Genomic DNA, 24946 nt, shown 5'->3' on the forward strand with positions numbered 1-24946 from the left:
TATAGTGGTTCGTTTATATTCCCGGGCAAATGAAAGTGGGTGTTTTGGCATGCTGAAAAATTAAGGTTCTTGAGAGATTTTCGGCTTCTTACCAAAAAAAGAACAGCGCAAGAAAAATTGCCCACAGAAGTAAAGATTTGTTATGTTACCTTTTCCGGTAGTAGTGAAAAGATTTGCACTCCATTGACGTGGTCAATACAATGCAGCATGCAACAACTTGCAAAAATGCGTATCAATCAGCGTTCACTATATTGCATTTCATGGCTATCAAATGTGGTGATAAAATTAGCACATTGCGATGTGCATGCAGATCGCTAGGGTCATTTCACACTGCTGAGCAGTCTTATTCTTTATATCACCAGAAATTGGTGATCTGAATCAGCTTTATATATTTTCATATACTTTTGTTTTTCTAGAACGATTAGATATAAATAAGGCCCCGGTGTCAACCGAGGCTTTAGTATAGATTTATAAGTTAGCCATCGTTGGAGATCGATGGCAAGAACTTCGTGTCGCCGACCACGATAGGAGCAACATCCAGACGCACGTGGCACCAGCTGAAGGACGCATGCAGATACTCGAATTGATTTGAAGTGATAATTAACTTGAATGAGGATATAGTGCAGTGCGAAAATTCGACGAAAAACTAAAATTGCCTTGAAATGGTGAGTGTGCAAAAGTAGCAAACAAAATGCATAACAAGTGCATTAAACTGTGGAAGGAAGTGATATCAGTGAAAATCAACAATGTTCAATGCTGTCATAATTTCAATGTGATTTAAAAATAGTGGTATACAATGATTGGTTCAACATGGAAGTCTTCAGTGATTCTGACGTATAAAAATTATTTTTCTCAAAAGAAAAAGGAAAAATAACAAAATATGACTGTTGAAAGGTTTCATAGTGCTGCACAAAATAAAGATGCAACTACTCAGTAACATCCTTGGGAATATTCTTTGTGACTTTGATTCGTGTGGGTGTGTGATATTAAACTATGGATATCGGAGCGAGACTAAGTGAAGAGCTGCTTAATTTTTAAAATTTACAAATGGAATAAATAATAAATAAACTAGATTGCGAAATGCATAATCAATCAAAAGATAATGAAAACCAGTGCAAATAAATGGTATTAGATGAATCTTATAATTCCTCGATGTGGGATCTACATAATCGTTTGGGAATAGTGTATCAATTGTATTTGCCACACAAAATACGTATTCATGCAATGGCAGGCATATATAGATGAAAATTATTTATGATTTAAATTTTCATATAAATATTCGAGAGGCTAGCCGAGGGGTGTAAGTAACATTTTGGTTAAATTTGAGTGGACTATAGCAAAAATGATTTGATCGGCAATATGTTGGTATTTTTTTAAATTTTATTTACTTTTTAAAATTTTTTTTTTTTTGGCGCTTTTACCCGTAACGGTCATTCACGTCTGGAATATGTTGGTGTTTTTTTTGTACGTTATTTGTAAAAAATGTGAAAATTTACAGAAATTAGGTTTTTATGAACTTTCATAAGATTTGTAAAAAAAACGAAAAATATTGAATAACTTTACTCTCATTTTCCTCAAAACTATGTTTTTGTCACCTACACCCCTTTGTGGTTGACCCCCTAATTTGATACACGCAAATACATAAACTCAACTCTCAGTTCTAGATCAACATTTGAATAGGGCGTAACAGACAAAATTTATTCTTTCCGATTCCTCGTGTACATACGAAGCTACTTATATACATAGACAAAGAACTGGAAAGATTAAATTTTGACTGTTACCGCCTTTTCAAATTTTGACCTAGAGTTGAACTAGCTGCTATCTGTTATCTATCTTCTTTATATGATACTAGCTATATGTTCCCTTGGCTTTGCTAGGGACTGAAAAGTAAATTATGCAATTAAAATGTCCATTGCTGTAGCACGAAACCCACAGAGGTAGATCTACCGCGTATGGAAGGGAGTTACACAGAAGTGCTCGTTTTCTAAAAACAACCCATTCTCCCTTGCCATCCCCCTTTTCCCAATGACCATTGCACCCCCTTTGTTATCTTCGCCTTAGGATAGAGAATGTGTGTACCAAATTTGGTTAAAATCGGTCCAGGGGTTCAGAAGTTACTGTGAAGTGGTCGTTTTCTGAACAATACCCTTCCCTCCAGACCCCTTCCCCATTCCCAAATTATCCTCCAATATGATCGGCTCCCCATAGTGAATATATGTAAAAAATTCGGTTGAAATCAGTCCTGAGAGATGAGAGTTCATTTTTGAACAAAACCCCTACCAGCCAACCCTCCCCCTTTTCCAAATGGCCTCCCGCCCCTTTGTTAAATTAGCCTGATGATAGAGAATGTGTGTACCAAATTTGGTTGAAATCGGCCAAGTGGTTCAAAAGTATAGTTAGCGAACCTTCATGCATACATAGATTGGTTTTACATGGATAGATATTCTCATGTGAAAATCATTAGTAGGTAAAGTTGAGTAAATCGTGAAAAACTAAAATAAAGATTTGTATTGGAATTTCGCATGAGCAGTTCACAACGCGCGTTTTCGCATTATGCAGGACAACCCCAACATACAATTTAAGCTGATTACGCATATCGTGACGCTAACATCGACTCTGACCTCTATCTGGTGATGGTTAAACTGCACCCAGAACTATCCGTCATCAACAATGTTCGCTACCGACAACCGTCGCGGTACGACCTAGAGCGACTGAAGCAGCGTTGCCGGAAGAAGGCGAGCTCGATGGGGCCCCTCTTGAGGACTGCTGAAATACAGTTAAAGCAGCCATTAACGACGTAGCGAAGAACAGCGTCAGGTATGAGAGAATGAGCATGAGCATGAGCATGATTGACCGCCCACGGTTGCTACTCCGTTATTGCCAGGCCAGCTGTTATTACACAGAGAACCAATAGATGAAGTTTGGGACTAACATCATCTTCAATGTGTAAGATCTGGTAAACGGTCTGCCGTGTATAGCGTGTAGTTTGATTTAAAACAAAAACAATCGAAAAACGCCAAATATTATCGACCGCACTACACGGATGCGAACTAAATTTTCACTTTCTTAACTTACTCACCCACACAAAGCAGAACAAAATTTCGACGACCGGCCGATCGCTCTACTTACTGGAGAATCTGAAACACGAGAAAACACGCACTGAACTGATTTTATTTCCGGCCGCCAAGGATGTTAACGATCATTCAGTAATTTGCGTTCGATCATTTAGTAGTTTGTCAATAACACATTCCAGAAGCTGAGTTTCAAAATATGTTGTATGATGGACTTCTAGTGCGAAGGTTTTCCTACAACTTTGCCTAACGGTTCGTTATTAGAATTCAACAAATAACGGAGTTAGAGCGCTAGTTGCAGTAACTTTAACTAAATGATTGGAATTTTGTTATCATTTAGTCTAAGTTACTGAAACTATAGCTATAACTCCGTTACTAGTGAAATTCAAACAACGAACAATTAGGCAGAGTTGTAGAAAAACTTTCGCACTGGAAGTCCACCATACAACATATTTTGAAATTCAGCTTCTGGAATGTGTTATTGACAAACTACTAAATGATCGAACGCAAATTACTGAATGATCGTTAACATCCTTGCCGGCCGCGCAATGCAGAACACAATATTTCGGCAGATCGCGCGATCGTTCTGCTATCCGAAACAAATCATGCACTCACAGCGAAGAACAACGTCAGGTATGTGGGACGAAGTCGACGGAACGATTGGTTCGACGAAGAGTGCAGACGGATTCTGGAGGAGAAGGACGCAGCGTGGGCGGTCGCGCTGCTGCTAGGTACTCGGCAGAACGTGGAACGTTATAGACGGAAGCGGAGGCAGCAGACCCGCTTTTTCAGGAGAAGAAACGCCGCCTGGAAGAAGCGGAGTGCGAGGTGATGGTTCCGTTCTCAAGAAACACGCAAGATCTATCAGAAGCTCAACACATCCCGTAAAGGCTTCGTGCCGCGAGCCGAAATGTGCAGAGATAAGGATGGGAGCATCTTGACGGACGAACGTGATCGAAAGGTGGAAGCAGCACTACGAGGAACATTTGAATGGCGCTGAGAGTACAGGCAGTGAAAGTCAAGGCAGCGGAGGAGATGGCCACGGCAGTTCAGCGGACGATGGAAGCCAACCAGCACCCACCTTGAGGGAAGTTAAGGATGCGATCCAATAGCTAAAGACGAATAAAGCAGCTGCCAAGAATGGTATCATTGGTATCAATGGTATAGTTTTTCATTCTACTTGAGTCGTTTTCCAGTGTGCTGTCGAGTATCCATAATGCCAAAATATCTCATCATTTTTGTACCTCCCCAGGCATTCTCGAACGATAAATCGTTTTCGAGATCGAATCGCAAGCCGTAATGCCAAACATGTTCGACTCGATAAAATTTCGTTCGAATCGAGACGCGCAATGCCACCCCTAGAGTGTGAGAACTTTCGAGCGATCACCATCCTTAATGCCGCCTACAAAGTGATATTCCAGATCAACTTCCGTCGTCTGTCACCATTAGTGAACGAGTTCGTGGGAAGTTATCATGCCGGCTTCGTTGACGGCCGCTCGACAACGAACCAGATCTTCACTGTACGGCACATCCTTCAAAAATGTCGTGAATACCAGGTCCCAACGCACCACCTGTTTATTGATTTCAAGGCGGCATACGACAATATAGACCGCGTAGAGCTATGGAAAATTATAGACGAGAACAGCTTCCCTGAGAAGTTTACCAGACTGATCAAAGCAACGGTGGATGGCCTGCAAAACTGTGTGAAGATTTCGGGCGAACACTCCAGTTCGTTCGAATCACGCCGGGGACTAAAACAAGGGGATGGACTTTCGTGCCTGTTGTTCAACATTGCGCTTGAAGGTATCAAGAGGAGAGCCGGGGTACAATTTTCAACAGATCCAGTCAATTTATTTGTTTCGCGGATGACATGGACATTGTCAGCCGAACATTTGCAAAGGTGGCAGAACTGTACACTCGCCTGAAACGCAACAAAAGTTGGACTGGTGGTGAATGCATCGAAGACAAAGTACATGCTTGTGGGTGGAACCGAGCGCGACAGGATCCGCCTGGGAAGCAGTGTTACGATAGACCGGGACACCTTCGAGGTGTTCGAGGAATTCGTCTACCTTGAATCCTTGCTAACGGCTGATAACAATGTTATCCATGAAATACGAAGGCGCATCATCTGAAGATGTCGGGCCTACTACGGGCTCCAGAAGAAACTGCGTTAAAAAACGAGCAATGGATAATGTTTTTAACATAACCGCGAGTAGACGTAGGACTTGTATAATCGTAACGTATTTACATTTAACTTCTAACTTTTGGATCTATGGAGTTTGATCACAGGTATTGACATTGGAAACGACAAGTTCTGGAAATAAAACTAATAATTAAGTACATAATAAGAATTTCTTTGTTTCTAACTATTAAGCCCTCATTAACTCCAGCAAATGTAGGGCATTTATAGATTTCTTATTGAAGGTACACGCAAAAAAAAAGCGTTCATGAATTCGTGAACTAACAAGTTCACGGTGTATTTTTTCGTGAACAACAGCCACGGATTCGGGAACACAACCACGTTTTCTGGGACGTTCTGGAAAACGTGACTGGTGTTCCCGAATTCATGAATTAAATCACGGTGTATTTTTGCTGGTTCACGAATTCGGGAACGCTTTTTTTTGCGTGTAGTATTTGAAGTTTAAAAATTCTATTAATAAAATTTTCAGACTTGTGCTATGCTAAATGTACTATATAGGAAACTGTCCCATTTTCCAAACAAAGAAATACAGCACCAATTTCGTTGCTTCTTTTCGCTAACATACGTGCTTACTGCTGAAAAAATCACAACAATAAGAAACAGGTCAAGGAGCAGTAACTCTACTAAAATAGAGGAGGTACTGCTAATACGTCAACGAAAAATTATTGAATGTTTTGATTTCAAACTTCGAGTCTGCGTCAAGTTTAATAAAATAAATTCTCAGAAAATGAAAAACAAAGAATAACATAATGTTTATTGAAATATTCTTCTGGAAATTATTTTTTACGGTCTTTTTTATAACATTCACATGTAATACAGCAAAATTATCTAATCTAAAATGGATATTAACACTATTGTTGATTGTGCAATTACTAATTGCCTTCTGCGAATAAATGAAAGTAATTACTTTAATCAACTTTTTATTTTTATCAGTGAAGTTGATTTTTTGCTGGGGAAAGAACTGTTATATTATAACAATGTTTTAATGTACGTGTCGTTATTAATATCAAGCACAACTTAACATATGGTCCGTCATATGCCATGACTCATACCCATCCCGGGATCATGTGGATTATGAAACCAATCACTTTTCGTGGATGAGCAGACCAAATCTCTCTAATTTTATTCTTCTTCATCCACCACCGCTGCCCTCGCTGCCTCAGCCATCATCGGCCTCTAGCCGTGAACTTCGAGCGATGCGATGGGCGATTGCATCCATAGCAACCGACACCACTGGCCCTGCATCCGACCATCATCAAGGATAGAATGACAAAAAATGCGCCCACTTCTTTCATGCATATTTGCAGACACACCGGTTCTACCGCTGGCGACTGCATGTTGTGTAGGTAAATACAGCGAACGAAACGAAAAATGCGCGAGCAAAAAACACGTCAGTAAGCGCTGCTGTCACAAATTGTAATGACTCGCACACGGCAGGCACTGCTTCTTTTATACACCAAGAAAATTTTGCGGTAGACATACCGCATTCTGATGTCCATGTTAGGAATACACGGGATTGGCTACATATAAAATTTTTGCTGGCTTTGCAAAAATTGAAATTTTTCAATAGCTTATCGTTAATAATCTTAAGTTTCAATGAAATAGGCAAATTGCTGGAGAGTGTCTGAGTCGATTGATATATAAATCTTAAAAATCCATCGAAAGATAAAGGCGTTAGTAACGTTCGAAATCTTCCCTTTCAGCGTAACGCTCTCGATTTTTAAAAATCTAAATGACACCCAGTATAGTAAATAAAGACGTAAGTCCTACGTCAAAAGCTTCGCTACCGCACAAAATGTGCCATGTACAAGACGCTGGTGCGACCGGTAATCCTCTACGGACATGAAACATGGACAATGCACGAGGAGGACTTGCAAGCACTCGGAGTATTCGAGAGACGGGTGCTTATGGTCATCTATGGCGGTGTGTGCTCAACCCAACTCCAAATAAATCAGCAAAAAACTGATTTAAAGTTTATTTAGTAATAGTAGAATTTTATGTCGAATTGTTCATGGGCATGTTAACTTCATTTCCTCCAAATCTGGGCTCAATCGGGCTCTTCCATCCAATTTCCTGTACGAAATAGTAACAGAGGTGTATTTTTCCATACCTATATTTCGGCCGAAACCCCCATATTAACTTCAAATCAATTGCGCCAGCTTATGCAATAACCGATCAGGCTGAAATTTTCAGAGAATGATTTTCTTATCTAAAGGCAAAATCCTGGAGGGTGCCCCGTAGAATCCGATGACTTATTTTTTCTCCCCATACTAGGCTGGGCCAATCTAATATGCATGAATCGAGTTTCAGACATAGTAATTAAGATTGATTTGTTATCCATAAAAATTTATCTTATGCCAAAGAATGATTTAAACATGTAGAAAAATAGTTATTTTTCAATAACAAATATCTGACGAGGATATAACGAGATACAAATAAAAACACTTGTAGTAGAAAGTTTTGAAGCTTTTGTTTTGAATGGGAATTGATTTGGCTGCCACTTTTGCAACCTTGCGAAATGTTTTGGCGTGAAAAATGTGAGATTTTATTCGTAAATCTCGAGTTTGCTTCTAACAATTGAAATTATTGTTATGATTTAGTAGTTGAATGCTGTATTTTTATGCGGTGAATAAGTTTCTAGAACAATTTTGACTTCAAAAATTCGAGCATGAGCATGAGCATGATTGACCGTCCACGGTTGCTACTCTGTTATTGCCAAGTAGGCTGTAATTACACAGAGAACCATCAGATGAAGTTTGGGACTAACATCATCTTCAATGTGTAAGAACTCAAGACCCAAAAATAAGCAATACCAGCGCCGGCCGTGTCCGAATGCAGGTCAATTGAGGAATAGGTAGGAAATTGTTGACGTGATACTCGCTTAGATAGAAGCCGATGAGTCATCTGCACTTCCACGAGAAATCACTGAGATGTTGGATATATGTGGTAGGGAATGTGGCAAGGTTCGTTTTGGTAAACGGTCTGCCGTGGATAGCGTGTAGTTTGTATTAAAACAAAAACAATCGAACGAACGCTAATTATTTTGATTATCGACCGCTCTACACAACTGGATGCGAACTAAATTTTCACTTTCTGATTACCTTACTCACCGGTACAAAGTAGAACAAAATTTCGGTGACCAGCCGATCGCTCTGCTTACTGGAGAAACGCGTATCTCTTTGCGTTCATTCTCTTTCGATTATTACAGATGTATATTAAAGTTTACTTCAGATTTCTTGGCAAAAATCTAAAGATTATAGCTTTGTCTAGCGATCTGAAGTAAAAATGTGGCAAAATATGCAATACTAGCTTATGTGCAAGCGAAAGAGAGCGTGAACAAAGAGAGCCTATCCCCTACACACGACCCATTCTCAAAGCAATCTAGATAAGATATAATTAAATAAAGTGTTTCATTTCCGTATAAAGCCACCGGAAGAATTAGAGTAGTATACAGTGCGAATTTTGTTTTCGTTTACAGACTACGGGACTTAAGCTGGTTACGAAGTCCGTAATAAGCCCTATTTGCAGCTGCAATATGCCTTTTCACCTCGCCGGGTAACATCATTATCGCACGTCACTAATGTTCCAAGATACACATATTCTTCTACCACTTCAAATTTTTCACCATCCAGCACCATTTCGCTACCACACCACTAATGAACTCACGTTGATTGCCAGCGACCATGTACTTCGTTTTGCTGGTATTGATCGTGAGTCCAATCCTCGCTGTCTCTCTCTTAAAAGCCTCTTCCACGGCACGGCGATCAATCCTGATAATATCGATATCGTCCGCAAATCCCAGGAGCATAGGCGATCTTGTGGTAATGGTACTGCTTCTTTACACACCAGCTCTCTCGAGTGCAGTATTCAACAGTAGATTCGAGAGTGCAACACCCTGCTTTAATCCATCTAAGGTAGCAAATGATGTCGATATTCCATCCGCAACCCTTACACTTGATTTCGATCCAACGTTATACGAATCAGCTGTATCAGTTTCGCCGGAAAACCATGTTCAAGCATAATTTTCCATAATTCATTCCGTTTCACTGAATCATACGCGGCGCGCCGGTTTGAAATTAATAAACAGATGATGTGTCTGCAAGTTGTACTCCCGAAATTTATCAAGGATTTGTCTCAGGGTAAACATTTGATCCGTCGTTGATCAGCCCTCACGAAAACACGCTTGGTATTCGCCGACGAAGGACTCATCAAGCGGTCTCAATCTGTTGAACAGAATACGGGACATAATTTTGTACGTCGAATTAAGGAGGGTTAGTCCTCGGAAATCGGCGCTTTTCAGTCCGAGCCCTTTCTTAAAGAGAGGGCAAATGAGGCCGTCCAACCAGTTCAGCAGGCAATTCCTCGTCTTCCCATATTTTCGACATAATATGGTGCAGAACTTCATAAAGCTGCTCACTTCCATGTCTGAGAAGTTCAACCGGGAGCTGATCCTTCCCCGTAGTCTTATTGTTTTTCAGCTCTTTCATAGCTTTTCTATCCTCATCTAGTGTAGGCAACTCCACAACTTGTCCATCGTCGCTAATATTTACTCTGTTCGCCGGTGCACCGTCACTTCCACTATTCAACAAAGTCTCGAATTGTTGCTTCCACCTGGCAGTCAAATAATGAGATTCTTTAAATTTGTTAACCACACATGATCTTCCAGCTCGAAATCCGGAATGCTGCCGCTGGGGAGCCGCATTGAGTTTCTCCTGAATTCATTTTGTCCTGCAGATTGTTTGGGTACTGAGAATTGGGTTTTTAAACATGTAATTGAGTTATGCAAATGCAAATGAGGTAAACGATGTAGCTCTGCATGAATATCAAGCGAGATTTTTCGCGAGCATTGTATAGATGACTAAATCGGCAGCCCTTACTTTGCACCGTTCAATGTGCAAAAACGATCCATATAAAAAAAGAAAAACGATCCATAAATAACATCTGAATGTTTCATACCATAAATCCATAAAACAGTTTGGGAGATTCCATAAAGAATATTTTTATGATCCATAAAACTTTGAAAAATGATCCATAAAAGCTATATTTTGATCCATAAAATTTCAAATTTGCGCATTTTTTATCGTGTTGATGATCCATAATTTTAGTAATATGATCTATAATTTTGGTCATATGATCCATAATTTTGATAATGTGATCCATAATGCTTGGAAAGAAGGCCAATGAAACTATATTAATTGGTCCACACATTTTATAAAATCTTTGGATCATTTATCAAAGTTTATGGATCACATCACCAAAACTATGAATCATTTGAACAAAGTTATGGATCAGATGGCCAGAATTATGGATCATATGACTAAAATTATGGATCATATTACTGAAATTATGGATCATCATCACGAAAAAATGCGCAAATTTGAAGTTTTATGGATCAAAATATAGTTTTTTGTGGATCATTTTCCAAAGATCTATGGATCATTTGTCATATGTTTATGGGAAAATAGCAAGAATTGTATTGTTTTTCTTGACCATGTTAATGGAACATATTTCCCTATTAATTGCTAAATTTTAGCTTAGTTATGGATCAAAAAATTATTCTTTATGGAATCTCCTGAACTGTTTTATGGATTTATGGTAGCATTTTAAGGAACATTCAGATGTTATTTATGGATCGTTTTTCATTTTTTTATGGATCCGTCTTTATTGTTTATATGCAAAAGTATGTTTTGCCGACTAAAACTTATAATAAGATTTTCCAACATAAGTCATGTTGATGGAAGAACCTTGTTTTCTTAGAGGAATAATCTGTTATTGTTTGTTTTATTTTTCTTTCAGGAGATCTTGCTATTATTTTTGGCAGCTCTAGTGACTTCAGCTCGGTCGCAGTATAATGGATATGTAGCACGTGCGCAGTTTGGTGGATATGAATATCCTAAACCGTCATGCCAACTGCAATACGATACGCAATACATCACCTCAACTGTATCAAGAGTAGATTATCAAACTATCACTATTCAAGCTCCAGCGATCACTCAATATGTTCCAGAACTAATCACACATACCGAATACTACACTGAAACTGTTCCTATTTACAACACTGTGACAAGTACCAGTACTGTGATCCAAACTCTACCTCCTCCTCCACCTGAGACAATCTACAATACTGTCACTCAACCACCAGTGTTATTAACCCTCGTTTCTACCCTAGTTAAGCCCTCTCCAGTGTACTCAACTATAAGGGACGTAGTAACGATAACCCAGCCTCCGATAGTGCTTCCAGCCCAAACAATAACTAATACCATTACGCAACCACCTGTTACTAGAGTGCAGACTAGCGTTTATACACAAACCGTACCTGTTGTGACTAGAATCACGAGTTCTGTCACTGTTCCTGGGCCAACTATCACTCTGCCACCAGTGACTAGAACTGAAACACAAACTTTACCTCCGGTTACCAGCTTCAGCACATCGTATATTACCACAACTACTCCTGTTATTCAGATCTCGACTGTCACTCTTCCAGCGATTACACGTACACTTCCTGCCCAAACGGTTGTAAAAACAACGACTTTGCCTCCTGTTACAACAACCTCGACCTCTATAATCACTACACCATCTCCCGTCTACCGCACAATCACAAACACAATTACTTCAACGTTGCCACCCCCACCACCGATCACGCAAACCAGTTATAGCACCATTACTCAACCACCGCAGACCAGAACTCAAACTCTGACCAAAACATCGACCCAGCATGATACGCAGATCATTACGAATACGATTACCAACACCGTGACCACCCCTGTTCCACAGTACATTACAAAAACAATCACACTGCCAGCGGTGACCAGTACCATCTGTAAACCAACGAATGCCTATCTTCCAGCGGCTTACGCCAACTATCAGCCTCAGTACCAAAACGAGCAGTACAATGTCAATCAGCCTAGGTATAATGACGTCTACTAGTCTTGAAAATATATTTAATTTCTACTAACTTGACAAGTGATACTCAACTATATGACTGTAAATGAAACCGTTGTTAGCAGAACAGCAGGGAAATATAATTTTCTGCTTTGAAAGTAACGCTTCGTAAGAATTTCAAATAATATAAAAAACGAAATAAAACGATCGATGTAAAACAAATATAATGCAATTGAGTTTTATTTATGGTTTGCAGTAACTGAAAGTAACAATCGTCTTCGCAGTAAAACGTATTAGAAAGGCATCTTATGAGAAGCATTGAAAAACCAAAGCGTAAATATATGAAAGTCATCTGAACAATATGCTTGAGGTTTAGTGTCATTCCCATCAATTTCAAATTGAAATAAGAACTTCAAGTTTGATTGAATTTCACACATATTATCTGTGTGTTGGGCAAGTTTTGTTTGTTAAGAAAATTATTTTGAGCTTTTTAGTGGAACGTCTTGACTTGTCATTAGACGAGTTTGTACCGTCCCATTTTAAGGTTTGATTACCGTTGATTTATTCAGGCTACGACCGGAAGAGTCTTTGTAGTACATAAAAGTCTTCTCCAAAATACGTCCTCCTGATTGAGCAACCTTGCTCGCTGTACATTGAGCACCTCGCTTTCTTGTGTTCGTCGGATCGCTATCGGAGAACATTTTCACTGGGTTATTATCCTACATGCTGGCATTTTCAAGGTGTGCACGAAATTAGTGGTTTATTCGCCTATTCCAGTAATATTACTCAACCAAAATGTCTTCCGATAGCGATCCATACACCTAGAGATGTGCGCCACTGCTGACAGTTTTTGGCACGCCGTCGCACAGAAGAGTAACTAGAACAAATTCGTGGACAAAACCCAAAATTTTTTTTTCAACATTTATACATTCTTATATTTTTTTTAGATACTTAAAAACATTCTGCATACTATGGCAATTTTAGAAATGACCCAAAATTAAGTAAAAAACCCAGATTAATCCACCTAGCGGCGATGATGCCTTTCTCGTGCATCGTAAAATGTACTGAAAAAATCACATAGGAAAGGTCAAAAAAGCACTTTAGGGGGATAGATCGCATATTTTCTTTCTTTTTGCATGTTTTTGCATTAATTACTATGCATTCCCACCATTCTTGAAAAAAAAATTTTTTTTCGGTTTTGAAATTTTTTTTCCAAGGGGGGACCCTTGGGAAAAAACAATGATTTTTCAATAATTCCGAAACGCAATGTCCGATCGGGCTAATTTTCAATAGCAAACAATGGGACCGCATTCTTCGTTGAACGCAACTTGTTGCGAGTGAATCGAGTAATGCTTAGTTCCAAAAGTGTGTCTACAAAATTTGTACACATACACACATACACACACACATACATACATACACACAAACAGACATCACCTCAATTCGTCGAGCTGAGTCGATTGGTATATAACACTATGGGTCTCCGAGCCTTCTATCAAAAGTTTGGTTTTGGAGTGAAATTATAGCCTTTACGTATACTTAGTATACGAGAAAGGCAAAAATATAATTATGGATCAAAAATGAGGTATTGGAATGGATTTTATCTACTTTATTTGTGGATTATTTGGAAAATCTGATTTTTACACAACATAAATGTTATCAACAAGCTATTATTAGTACACAATAAGTAGATTACAGTTGTATGTCTCCATGTTGTTCATGTTCATGGTGAAATTATAAATATTATGTTTCAGGTGATGACCACTTAAAAATCACTATTTTTTTCTATTTTTTATGTTTTTCTTTAGAGGAAAAGTTAATCTATACGGCAAGATCCGGCAAAGATAAATCACTTGGGTGTAACTTCAAGATATGGACTAAGCATTCCACGTGAAAACTTGTCCGCAAACGTCCGCAAATCAGATTCAGAGCTATTTGAATAAAATGCGATTTTTCATCATTTTAAACAAAATTTTTTACATTTGTTCGTAAATTACCACATATAACGAATCCAAAGAAAAAAAGTAAAAAGCATGCTGTTTAGCATGGATTTTGTCAAGACACAAATAGAATAATTGGCCTCCCATGAGTTGCGATGATATCTTTTGAAAACCTTATATTGAAATCGCTTATCTATAAATTCTGCATTGTAGAGAAAGCTGTTACTACCTAGATTTAGGATGAACTCGTTTTCATTGAAGTGATCATAATTTATGAACGGTGCCATATTATGATAGTTTCGTCAAGGCTAGCTATGATATTTTGTGGGCTTCGACTCGGACATGGTAATCGTTGTTGTTTCAAGCCACGGTATATGAAATACAGGTGATTTATATTTTTCACTACAGGCTTCACCTTTTCAGACCCTAATTTTTAAGGTTAAGGACAAAAGAGTGTTCAAGCAAAAAACAGTGTTTACTTTTATGCATGCGAATTTATACAACCATTTTTCTTTTGGGATCTTTAGTAATGGGTTAAAATAAGTTAAATGTGTTTTTCCTATGTAAATGATAGAAAATCCATTTAAGGATAGAGCTTTAACTACGGGTATCTTGCTACTTTGTGGAATATAGCAATTTTAGAACCGTTCGCGTAGCGAAAGCAAGAGATTTTACATAAAACGCGAGGGTTTATTTGAAAACATATGTATTGTGACATTTTTATCTGGTTTTACACTGTTAGGTGGATAGATTTAGCCAAAAAATTGCATTTTCCTGCATAATTGGCAATTATTACTTCGTCCTAGGAATATCAGGCGCAAATAACCACAAAAAATAGTTTGGCCAAGAATTGGCTTATTTACTCCTATGTGCGTCGTTTAAAATTTATCACGTCGCTGACCTGTATTTTACTACGCCAATTTACATTTGAAAAAGTCCGCAGAATTTTCCGTGTAAATTTCGAAGATGAGCATGAGTATGATTGACAGCCCACGGTTGCTACTCCATTATTGCCAGGTCAGTTGTAATTACACAGAGAACCAACAGATGAAAGGTTAAAAGACTATTATTCTTCCATTTACTTCCACTATTAACTTTTTATGTATCAACAAGCAGATACATATTTCGTTTCCTACTTGGAAACTTCTTCAGTGTTTGTTATCAGTGTTTGTAGTCGATAACAAACACTGAAGAAGTTTCCAAGTAGGAAACAAAATACGTATCTGCTTGTTGATACATAAAAAGTTAATAGTGGAAGTAAATGGAAGAATAATAGTCTTTTAACCTTGTAGCATTTCCCCTAAGACGCTCTAAAATAATTAATCACAACAGATGAAGTTTGGGACTAACATTGTGTAAGAACTGGTGACCCAAATATAAGCAATACCGGCGCCAGCCGTGTCCGAATGCAGGTCAATTTAGGAATAGGAAGGGAATTGTTGACGTGATACTCGCTTTGATAGAAGCCGACGAGTCATCTGCACTTCCACAAGCAATCACTGGGATGTTGAATATATGGGGTAGGGAGTGTGGCAGGGTTCCTTTTGGTAAACGGTCTGCCGTGTATAGCGTGTAGTTTAATTTAAAACAATCGAACGAACGCTAATTATTTTAATTATCGACCGCACTACACAGCTGAATGCGAACTAAATTTTCATTTCTGATTAACTTACCTACACGGAGAATAATCGGGTTAGTTTGAATCAACCATAATTTTGGTTGTTTTTCAAACTACAATTTTGGTTGTTTCTAAATGTTAATTTGTAAATGCAAACCAACCTTTTTGTTTGAAATTAAGTTTCTTTTTGGGTTAATTCTACCTGAAAAAATATGTCATTACCACATTGATTTTGGTTGTTTCAAACCTTTTTTTGTTGTTGAATTAATCTAAAATTTAGTTTTTATTAACCAATAATTAGTTTATTTGTTTCTCTTGTGATAGCTTGATACCAACATAAAATATTAGGTTGATTTAGCGTGAAGAATAAGTTGATTCAAACTCCATCTTTGTAAACTTTGAAAACAAACAAAAACTGAGTTTAGAACAAACTAAACTTTTAATTTGTTCAATTGTCAGTGAGTTTTCTGCCTGACTACTGATGTGATAAAAATATAAAGAAAAAAACATAACGATCTACTCGGAAGCACCAAACCTCGGGAAAAAATTGATTTAGGCGTGATTGCAGTTTTCCTTCGGATTTTTCCAAATTGTAAGTATAACATTGCTCTAGAACTAATTCATTACCATCTTATGATAATCATGTTTGCAGGTATAATAAGTATACAGGTATATTGCTTCGGTAATGGCCGTCACACCTGGTTTGGTTTATGTACTAGTAATATCTCTTCTGATACTAGTCGCGGTAAGAATACGAAATACTAAAGTAAGCATCCTTAAATTAATCGTTTGTTTTCCTTTTTGTTTCCAATTCAAGGAGGGGCATCGATAAACATAGACATATTCGACCGGAACTATAGCATACTTCCTTATCAAACCGGAAACAATATTTGGGTTCGCTAAAGTATAAAACATTCAAGCATTATTGAAAATAAATAAAATGATTAATTGTAAACATGATTTGTCTTTATTTCACTTTGGAAAACGAATTCAATTTAAATGGAGAGGCAAGGGGAACAGCATGGAAACATTTGTAGAATCAAACAAAATATCTGTTTGAACCAAACAATTATTTTGCATTGTTACAGGCTGGTATTTGGTTGTATTCAGCTAAACTTTTGGCTAGAAACAACCAATAATTTAGGTTGTTTGATGAACTGTCAAAATAAAACAACCAACAGATTGGTAAAAACAAACTAAATGTTGGTTGAATGTACTAAAAAGATGCGAAAATAATAACATAGTGTTTTAGTCTGTTTCAACTATCACCTTGGTCAAATCAAACCAAAATTTTGTTTGGTTCCAATTCAACCTAAGATATTAGTTGAAATAAGCTAGATTATGGTTGAGTTTACCATTTTTTTTTCTCCGTGTACCTGCACAAAGCAGAACAAAATTTCGGTGACCGGCCGATCGTTTCGCTTCCCGCACAAAGCAAAACTAAACTTCGACGACCGGCCGGCAGAGCTACTGGAGAAACACGATAGGACAAGAAAAAAAATCCCTTTCTCTTCATCTGCTGCCAGTCAACTGCTGCCCGAAACAAGAGAAAACGCGTACTGAACTGATTAATTTTATAACCGGCCGCTATATGGGGGGTCCCGTAGCGTAGTTGGCTACACGTTCGCCTTTCAAGCGAATGGTCATGGGTTCGATTCCCAGCCCCTCCACCAAAACCCTCGTCAGTCGCCGGATGCTCAGCCTATGCGGTGGCGTATTGGGGTGCACGCCTCACCGTCACGGCTGCCTGATGACGACTGACACCTTGTTCTTATCGGAGGCATTCCTCCAACGTTACCCGGATATATAGCAACCGGACAATGCAACGATCATTGGATACACGACATGGACAAAACGAACACAATGGACTCACGACGAGATGGACCAGCAACGACACACGCTAACTTTCACCTACCCCAGTGACTGAGTAAAATTGTATTGCTCTCTCTTTCTATCCCACGGAAATTTTACTCAATTTCCGTCAAAAGCAGGACAACTCAAAACTATGAGTAATCCTGCTTTTGACGGAAATTGAGTAAAATTTCCGTGGGAAGAAAAGAGACGGCAATACAATTTGACTCAGTCACTGAGTAGGTGAAAGCTGAGACGAGACCTGCAAAGAGGAAAAAATGTAACTTCAGCTGCTGCCAGTCAACTGCTGTCACGAACTGTCAGGTGCAACCAGCAGCTTTTTGAGTGAAAGTATTGGTATCCCAAATAAAATATTCCACATCATTTTTGTTTTACCAAGCCTTTTTTACTTTAACGAGTATTCCAAACCTTCCGTTTAGCTTGTTAATAATCAGTAATAAACCTGTGTTTTGTTCCCGGTATAAAAATCCTTATAAAAATTAATTAACTATTTCGTGAATTGGATACACTTTTATTGTGCTCAGAAGGGTCCACCTGGGGCTTAGGTGAAACAGTCAAGTAAACAGTTGAAACTCGATGGTCAACTGTGATGAAAAGAAGAACAAGTGTCAAAACAAGAGAAAAGAAGCAGCATCTTTGCAGGTCTCGTCTCAGGGTGAAAGTTAGAGTGCAACAACAATGAATAATGGAAATATCTAAAAATAGATTCTGTGTGGATTCTGGCTACAGAATACCACAGTAGATCTCGGCACAGTAGCGGTTAAGTAACACAGAGTGCCTACCAAATAAATAAAGGAATAAAAAAAAATAACCGGCCGCTCAATGCAGAACACAATATTTTGGCAGGTTGCGCGATCGTTCTGCTGTCCAAAACAAGAGAAAAAACACGCACTCTTTTCCGTGCAAATTTTGAAGATTCAGACGAACTTCTGTAGAATGATTCCTACATCATCACGTGCGAACTACAGAGAAAGACCGAAAGTTGTTGGGCCGAATATGTAGTTTGACCGAGCACACCCTTTGACCGAAGTCCAACTAAGCCAAAGTCATTTGTTCTAAAATGACATTTGGTCGACGACGCTTTTCTTTTTTATATATTTTCCCATGGAACTTTCGAAGGATTTCTTATGTACAATACAAAGAACATCTCGAAGAAATAAAAAAAACCCTTCCGAAAAATGAGGCCCATGCACAGATTGCATTAAATCAATATACCATTGCATTAGGTCTATGGTCGAGAGAAAAATAGAAATAGGTATGTATTTGTGCCTACATAGAATCTATTTGTAATCTTCCGTCGAAAAACGATTATTTATACACATCGCCAACCTTATTTACTTACAAAAAACTTGGCCGAAGACGAGCATTGAACCGAAGCCCTCCCCAGCAAGCCTAGCGCTATTCGACTGGCACGCTTCCCTTTGGGCTATACACCAGATGAAAGATGCAATTTTTGTCATTGCAAAAAATAGCGTCAAGCCATGATGATTGTGAATGACCGGTCTGTGCAGATGTCGACTGTCGGAGAAGATGAAAAATGGTCAGGAGATAGGGATGAACAGAGCAAAACGCACCAATGGGGCAAAATGGCCTAGCATTAGCATTAGCATTTAGCAGTTTGCACAAATTCGTAGGTGGTACAAGCCAATAATATTGTATGAGAGTAGTATCACTTTCATCCGTAACCACAGATATTGATTTGGGACTAATCACTAACTCTTAGATGGAAGCAATGCAATAGTCGAGATCTGTCCTGGCCACGTCCTTGCGAATGCTGAGGAAGGGGAAGGATGGTTTATTGGACACCTACTTAAGAAAGATGCAGAGAACTCTACGACCTCTCATAGGTGCCACGGGAGGTTTTTGGTATGTGTGGGAGGTTATAACAGTAGGAAACGTTTTGGTAGAACGTGAAACCCAGAAAGAACTAAGATAGAAATACAAAGGGACGAGCCTGCAATTGAACCCACGACCTCGTGCTTATAAGGCAGAAGCGATAGCCACTACACCACCAAGCTCGCCACCAATGGGGCAAAATGGCCTACCTCACAAAATCAATCATATAATCTTTTGTATGACATTTCTGAGCAATTATCACAATTACAATGCAATATTAGATATTCATTATCAAGATGCACCACAAAGATTGAGAAAAATCCTTTGATTTTCACTGAAAATCAACAATGGCTCGTTCTTCCATCTCACCCGAAAGATTTTCGTTCAATCAAATCAGGTTTATAAACATCAACCAAACCACCACCATGCATCGTTAAGCCTTAATTTACATGCAAGTGTTCCGTTTTGCGCCACCTCGTTGAAAATGCCGAAGCCAGTGGAGTCTTCCAATTTTGACCCATCTATGAAAAAGCTTCTCCACTCGCTGGCGTGGCCGTATTTTTTTGCGAATAATGGAAATGTGACCTCCATTGCTATCCACGTAATATAAAAGCATTCATGACCAGAATCCACCAGGTCATAGGCTGACCATACGTACCGTATTTAACGGGACACTCTCGTTTTTTAGACCTTTTTGTGCTGTCTCGCCGTTATCTAAAAAATCCTCAATTTGTCCCGTTTTTTCATTGATCACACATAAAAAGTGTTCTTCTTTTGCGTCCCTCGGCTGGCTCATCTCTCAACAAAGAAATCTCCCATAAAAAAGTGTGAGATGCTATGATTTTTTTTCCGCTTATTCCGGAGGTATTAAAATTTGACCAATTTCGTCAGTGAATTGAACGGAATTAGTAACTTGGTAGGCAAGTATTTCCTGAAAATTAGGTCACGCCTCAACGTCCATAAAATCAAGCGCAGGGACAGAAATTCAAATTATCAGATTAAGTTAATTTTCAATCATTCCCTTAATTCTAAAGGTTTCTAAATCACCCACTGTAAAAAAACGACGACAAGAAAAAATAATTTGTAAATCAGCTGAACAAAGTCGAGCTTAAAGCCGTTTCAAACCTACAGGGTGCGGCAGAATATAATGCGAAAATTGGTTCTATTTCTTACAAATTCCATTTGAACTGCTCCAAGCAATAATATAAACATTCGAGTTCAGTTAAAGTATTCCCCCGCTGATCCGACAAATGTATGGCCGAACTATCAGATCCAAACAAATTAACCAAAACAAAATCACAGGACAAATTTGAAAACTGACAGCATAATGTGTTTAAATGGGTGTTGATACTTTTTAATCCGGAAAATTCCAAATTAGCGAGATCCGGACTAACGAGTCAGCGAACTAGCGAGGTCCGGATAAGCGGGGGGATACCATACATTATAAGGCCCTTTCAAGCAAATTGTGAATGAATGTGTGCTCTATTTTTATTAATAATATCTTCAAGACGACGCCGGAGCTAAAACACCCTTTTCGAACCTAGTCTAGTCCTCCGACATCGACTGTCGTGTGCATGTTAGGGTCTTCACACAAGGGTGCGATGATTTGCAGGCTCGTGCTTCAATATACGCCCAATCGTATAACACAGCGGATTAAGATCCGGACTGCTAGGGGGGCACAAAACTTTCAACCAACATTTCATTTTGTTCTTCTGCCGTAGGACAACGTTAAGATCATCGGAGAATTTGGCCATCACCCAGAGAAGCCTTGGTCCTTTAAAATACCGATAAATAATTCGGTATTGATTTTAAACCCAACATAAATGAAAACAGGCGGCAGTTTCAAACCGTTGTGGCCACCAAGCCAAACATCATTACATCAGTCGGATTGGTTTGGAATTTAAACATGATTTTCTCCAGAACATCCACAATTTTCTTCGGTGAAATGAATTGGTCCGTGCAATCGTTGGCGTCAGCATCGATGCTGAAAAGCTTTTCGCGTCGGAGAAAAGGATTATATTTTTTTTCTTCTTCAACAAAAAAAGTAATCTTTTTGAACGAGTCACATTTTAAACCATTTGAAAGTAAACATAAACAAATACACTTTCAACAAGAAGTAGTTACTAGCTACTCGAATCAACCCAATATTCAAGTTTAAACATTTTCGCATTATTTTCTGCCGCACCCTGTAGGGAAAATTTGATCGGATTAAAGTCTAGATTTAAGGTCTCCACGTACTTTAAGGCTAGTTCATGGGATTCCGTTATGAATAATTAGAAATTCAATCCGGTAGAAATCTCCGAGAGTCCGAGCTGTAAACCAGATTATAAATTGACCAGGATTTTTTAACTTTTCGCGACGAAATTGCATGAGTCCCGCTTTTTTTGGGAGCACATGGGAACAAAATCAATGGACAAGATTCCCGAGGTGTGAGGCTACTTTTAGCGTCATTTAAATCAATTTCGATCAAAAAGGACTGTGAATTGATTAAATTTGACATTTATTCTCATGCGCCAGCCATATTCATGGAAATAATGAAAATTACATTTAACTAATGTTTTTTCCTTGTTGAGATTCTTGTTATTCTTATCCGCAGATTTGAAAAGGGATGAAAAGGGGATTTAGAACGAGAAATCAATAATCCCACCCTATTGCTCTTTCGCTTTTGTCTTTTGACATTTTTTCTTAAAACTACTTTTTCTTAGCCTTCTAACGCCCAAGCCGGCCTTAGGCAGGGTACTTCGAATATTGTTTGTTATTTTCAATTATTCAGAATTAAAAAAGTATTTGATATTGATCAATAATAAAATCCTTAATGCATGCCTAAGAGTAGATTAGAATAAAATTTCAAAATTCCCAATTTTTTTTAAATATGGGTAGAGGCGTAATTTTCTTTTCCTTCGTGTTTTTGTCCTTTGAAGAGTGAAATATTTGTAGTTTAGTATTTTTCCACAACTAACTAAATACAATAGAAGGTTATGGTGGTGCACGATTTATTCTAAAATATATCTAATTTCTTACACGGAAAATGAAAATTAAGTTTATAAATTTTGAAATTTTCACAGCTTTTTAATTTTATCATTTTTTAGGCTTTTTGACATGTTACGTTTTGCAAGCTCCTTTGATACGTTTTTTAACCGAAATGATCTGGTCAGCCTACATGTGGCAACCATTTTTTTCAATATCAAAGTTGCTTTTCTCTGGAGGTATGTTATTCTTAGGCGACTTTCTGGCGCTTATTTTTCGTTGCGGAGTAGATTTTTTATGAACGCTACAATATCAAAAAATGCAGACGAACTGCAAAGAAGACTTAGCTATCACGTTATACAGAGTGTATGTAATTAAGAGTGGCGACATGTGCCGCATTTGACAGGTCTCCTGCTCGTTTAGAACGCGATTTTGTATGGGAATGACAGATGAATTTTGTTCCAATTCTGACAGTGTCGCCACTCTTAATTACATACACTCTGACGTTATAGTAAAAGAAGTTATCACGATGTCAAATTGTCAACCACCAACGTACCAGTGCTAAATACTCATAAAACGAATTGATAAGTTGCTTAAAAGTCGAATTCATACAACCTATCGCGATACGGGAAACTGTACCGAATCCGTTGATGCTTCAGATATCAGGACAAATAGCTGTCCCGGGACACATCCCCTGAAAATAAAAACAAAAGTGTTACAATCAAATTTCTTTTTGCTTACAACTTGATGTCAACGGTCCCAAACAAGAACCGAACAAAAAATCTGTGAGATATGTACTCACCTATTTGTTTCCGCTTGTATTCTATCCGGACCCGTTGGCCAAGAGTGACCGAATCTTACATCGAGCATGCAAATACCAACAGGTTTTCATCACGGAACCAGCTCCATGTGTTACTCTGTCCTGTCAGAACCGAGCGCCATTATCGTCTGCGGGCAGCGAATTCATTTCCAGCGGATTCCTTTTTTTGTTCAGGTTGTTATTAATGTTTGCTTCCCTCCCATATCAGTGTCCATCTTTTTCCTGAGGTGACATGAATCAAATTGGTCTGCCACGGTCACGGACAGGAATGTTACAGTGCTAAAATAGCACAGGAAGAGGTACCTAAACGATGTTGATACTACAGCAGCATAACAAACAGAATGTGGTGAAACGAGATGTTTGTCCAGTTTATAGTCAAACACATGTCAGGCAAGAATACCGGGGATTATTTAGTGGTTTCGTGGTTGATTTCAAATTATGTCCTGTGGTTTTACTTACATGGATGCAGAACTCAACTCATTGTAAAAATAAGATCTAATAAAGGAAAGAACTCCGATGTAAATATGTACTAGAGTGTAGATACATATGTGTATTGGAGGTAACCACTTTCCTTCCACATATGGAAGCGTAGGTTTCACAAATGGATTGTGAGTGCTTCGACTATGCGTTCAATTTGGGAATCTCGTGCTAATTCAGTAGCCGCTAAGTTGCGAAGGTCGACGGAGATCCTTCGTAGCTTAGTTTGTTAAAAGCATCAGTCTAGCGTACTGAGAGTCGTGGGTTCGAGTCCCATCGAAGGAAAGTTTATTCTTCAATCCAGTCAACACAAGATCTAATAACCAGGGTTTGAATCCAAAGATGAATGAGAGAAACATCTTTCAGCACACCATTTATTTCATTTCATTTTCACTAATGAATGTTGTTCGATTTGCATCCCCGGACCATTTCAACTGTGATGCTCGTCACAGTATAAATAATAATAATATCTTTTGTTTGATTCGGAGCGGGAGAACAAGCTACGAAATATGATTTCTTGTAGCGTTTAATTTCACCTGTAGATTCCCTCCAATTCGTAAGTTTATTATATTTTATCATCAAATAACATAATTCCCATGGTCAATGATGTAAATCTTGCAAATTATTTTGAAAACAATTTTCAGATTTAACCAAAACAAATAGTAAACAAAACACATGATGTTTATTTTCGTACAATAACAACGGACGGTAATGAGCTACCGTCCGTGGACATGGTGGCTATTGTCAAACCCCTTGTGATAGTATAGGACGCCAGGGGGGTGAGAGAAACTCTCACTTATCATGTCTGTATATACTCTGGATAGGTAGCATACTGTGAGAGAAGTTTTTCGGTAGCTGTTACGATAATGAGCTGATTCGGGGGGCAACAACCCATGATAAATTTATTTTAATAAGCCCCAATTAGGGGTGGGGGGGGGGCTGGGGGGCACCGGTTTTAATGATGCATTACATAGCGAAAAAAATATGATCTTGTTCGATTCGAAGAGGTTTTTTCCTCTCTTTTATCGTTGTTCGTTATCTATTGAAATCGATTTCTGCAAACCCTGTTAATAACCATGTTGGGTGGTCAATACCCGCATCATAGAAAATTCACTTTAATTGAAAGAAAATACGATAGGGTATCGGCAGGTGTTCGGCACACCCCTAAAGCCACAATTGTGTCTTCATGTTCAAATTGAACTAACTGCATCTGCAAGTCAGCGCACTCGATTATAGAATATACTACCCTCTCTGACCCTATTT

At 38.5% G+C, this 24946-nt stretch overlaps 1 protein-coding gene and 1 long non-coding RNA gene across 2 annotated transcripts; both read left to right on the plus strand.

The window, feature by feature from the left end:
- The first annotated feature begins 577 nt into the window (after positions 1–577).
- On the plus strand, positions 578–12380 carry LOC134215449 (hepatitis A virus cellular receptor 1-like). Its single transcript, XM_062694638.1, has 2 exons — positions 578–665; positions 11068–12380. The coding sequence occupies exons 1-2, from the start codon at positions 663–665 to the stop codon at positions 12196–12198; spliced, it is 1134 nt and encodes a 377-aa protein (XP_062550622.1). The 5' UTR covers positions 578–662; the 3' UTR covers positions 12199–12380.
- Positions 12381–16087: 3707 nt separating this feature from the next.
- Positions 16088–16616, plus strand: LOC134215450 (uncharacterized). The gene is made up of 3 exons (XR_009980169.1): positions 16088–16303; positions 16364–16456; positions 16529–16616. It is a non-coding gene; the product is annotated as an uncharacterized LOC134215450 (long non-coding RNA).
- Positions 16617–24946: the final 8330 nt, after the last annotated feature.

The sequence above is a fragment of the Armigeres subalbatus genome, chromosome 2 (assembly GCF_024139115.2).
Source record: "Armigeres subalbatus isolate Guangzhou_Male chromosome 2, GZ_Asu_2, whole genome shotgun sequence".
NCBI lineage: Eukaryota > Metazoa > Arthropoda > Insecta > Diptera > Culicidae > Armigeres > Armigeres subalbatus.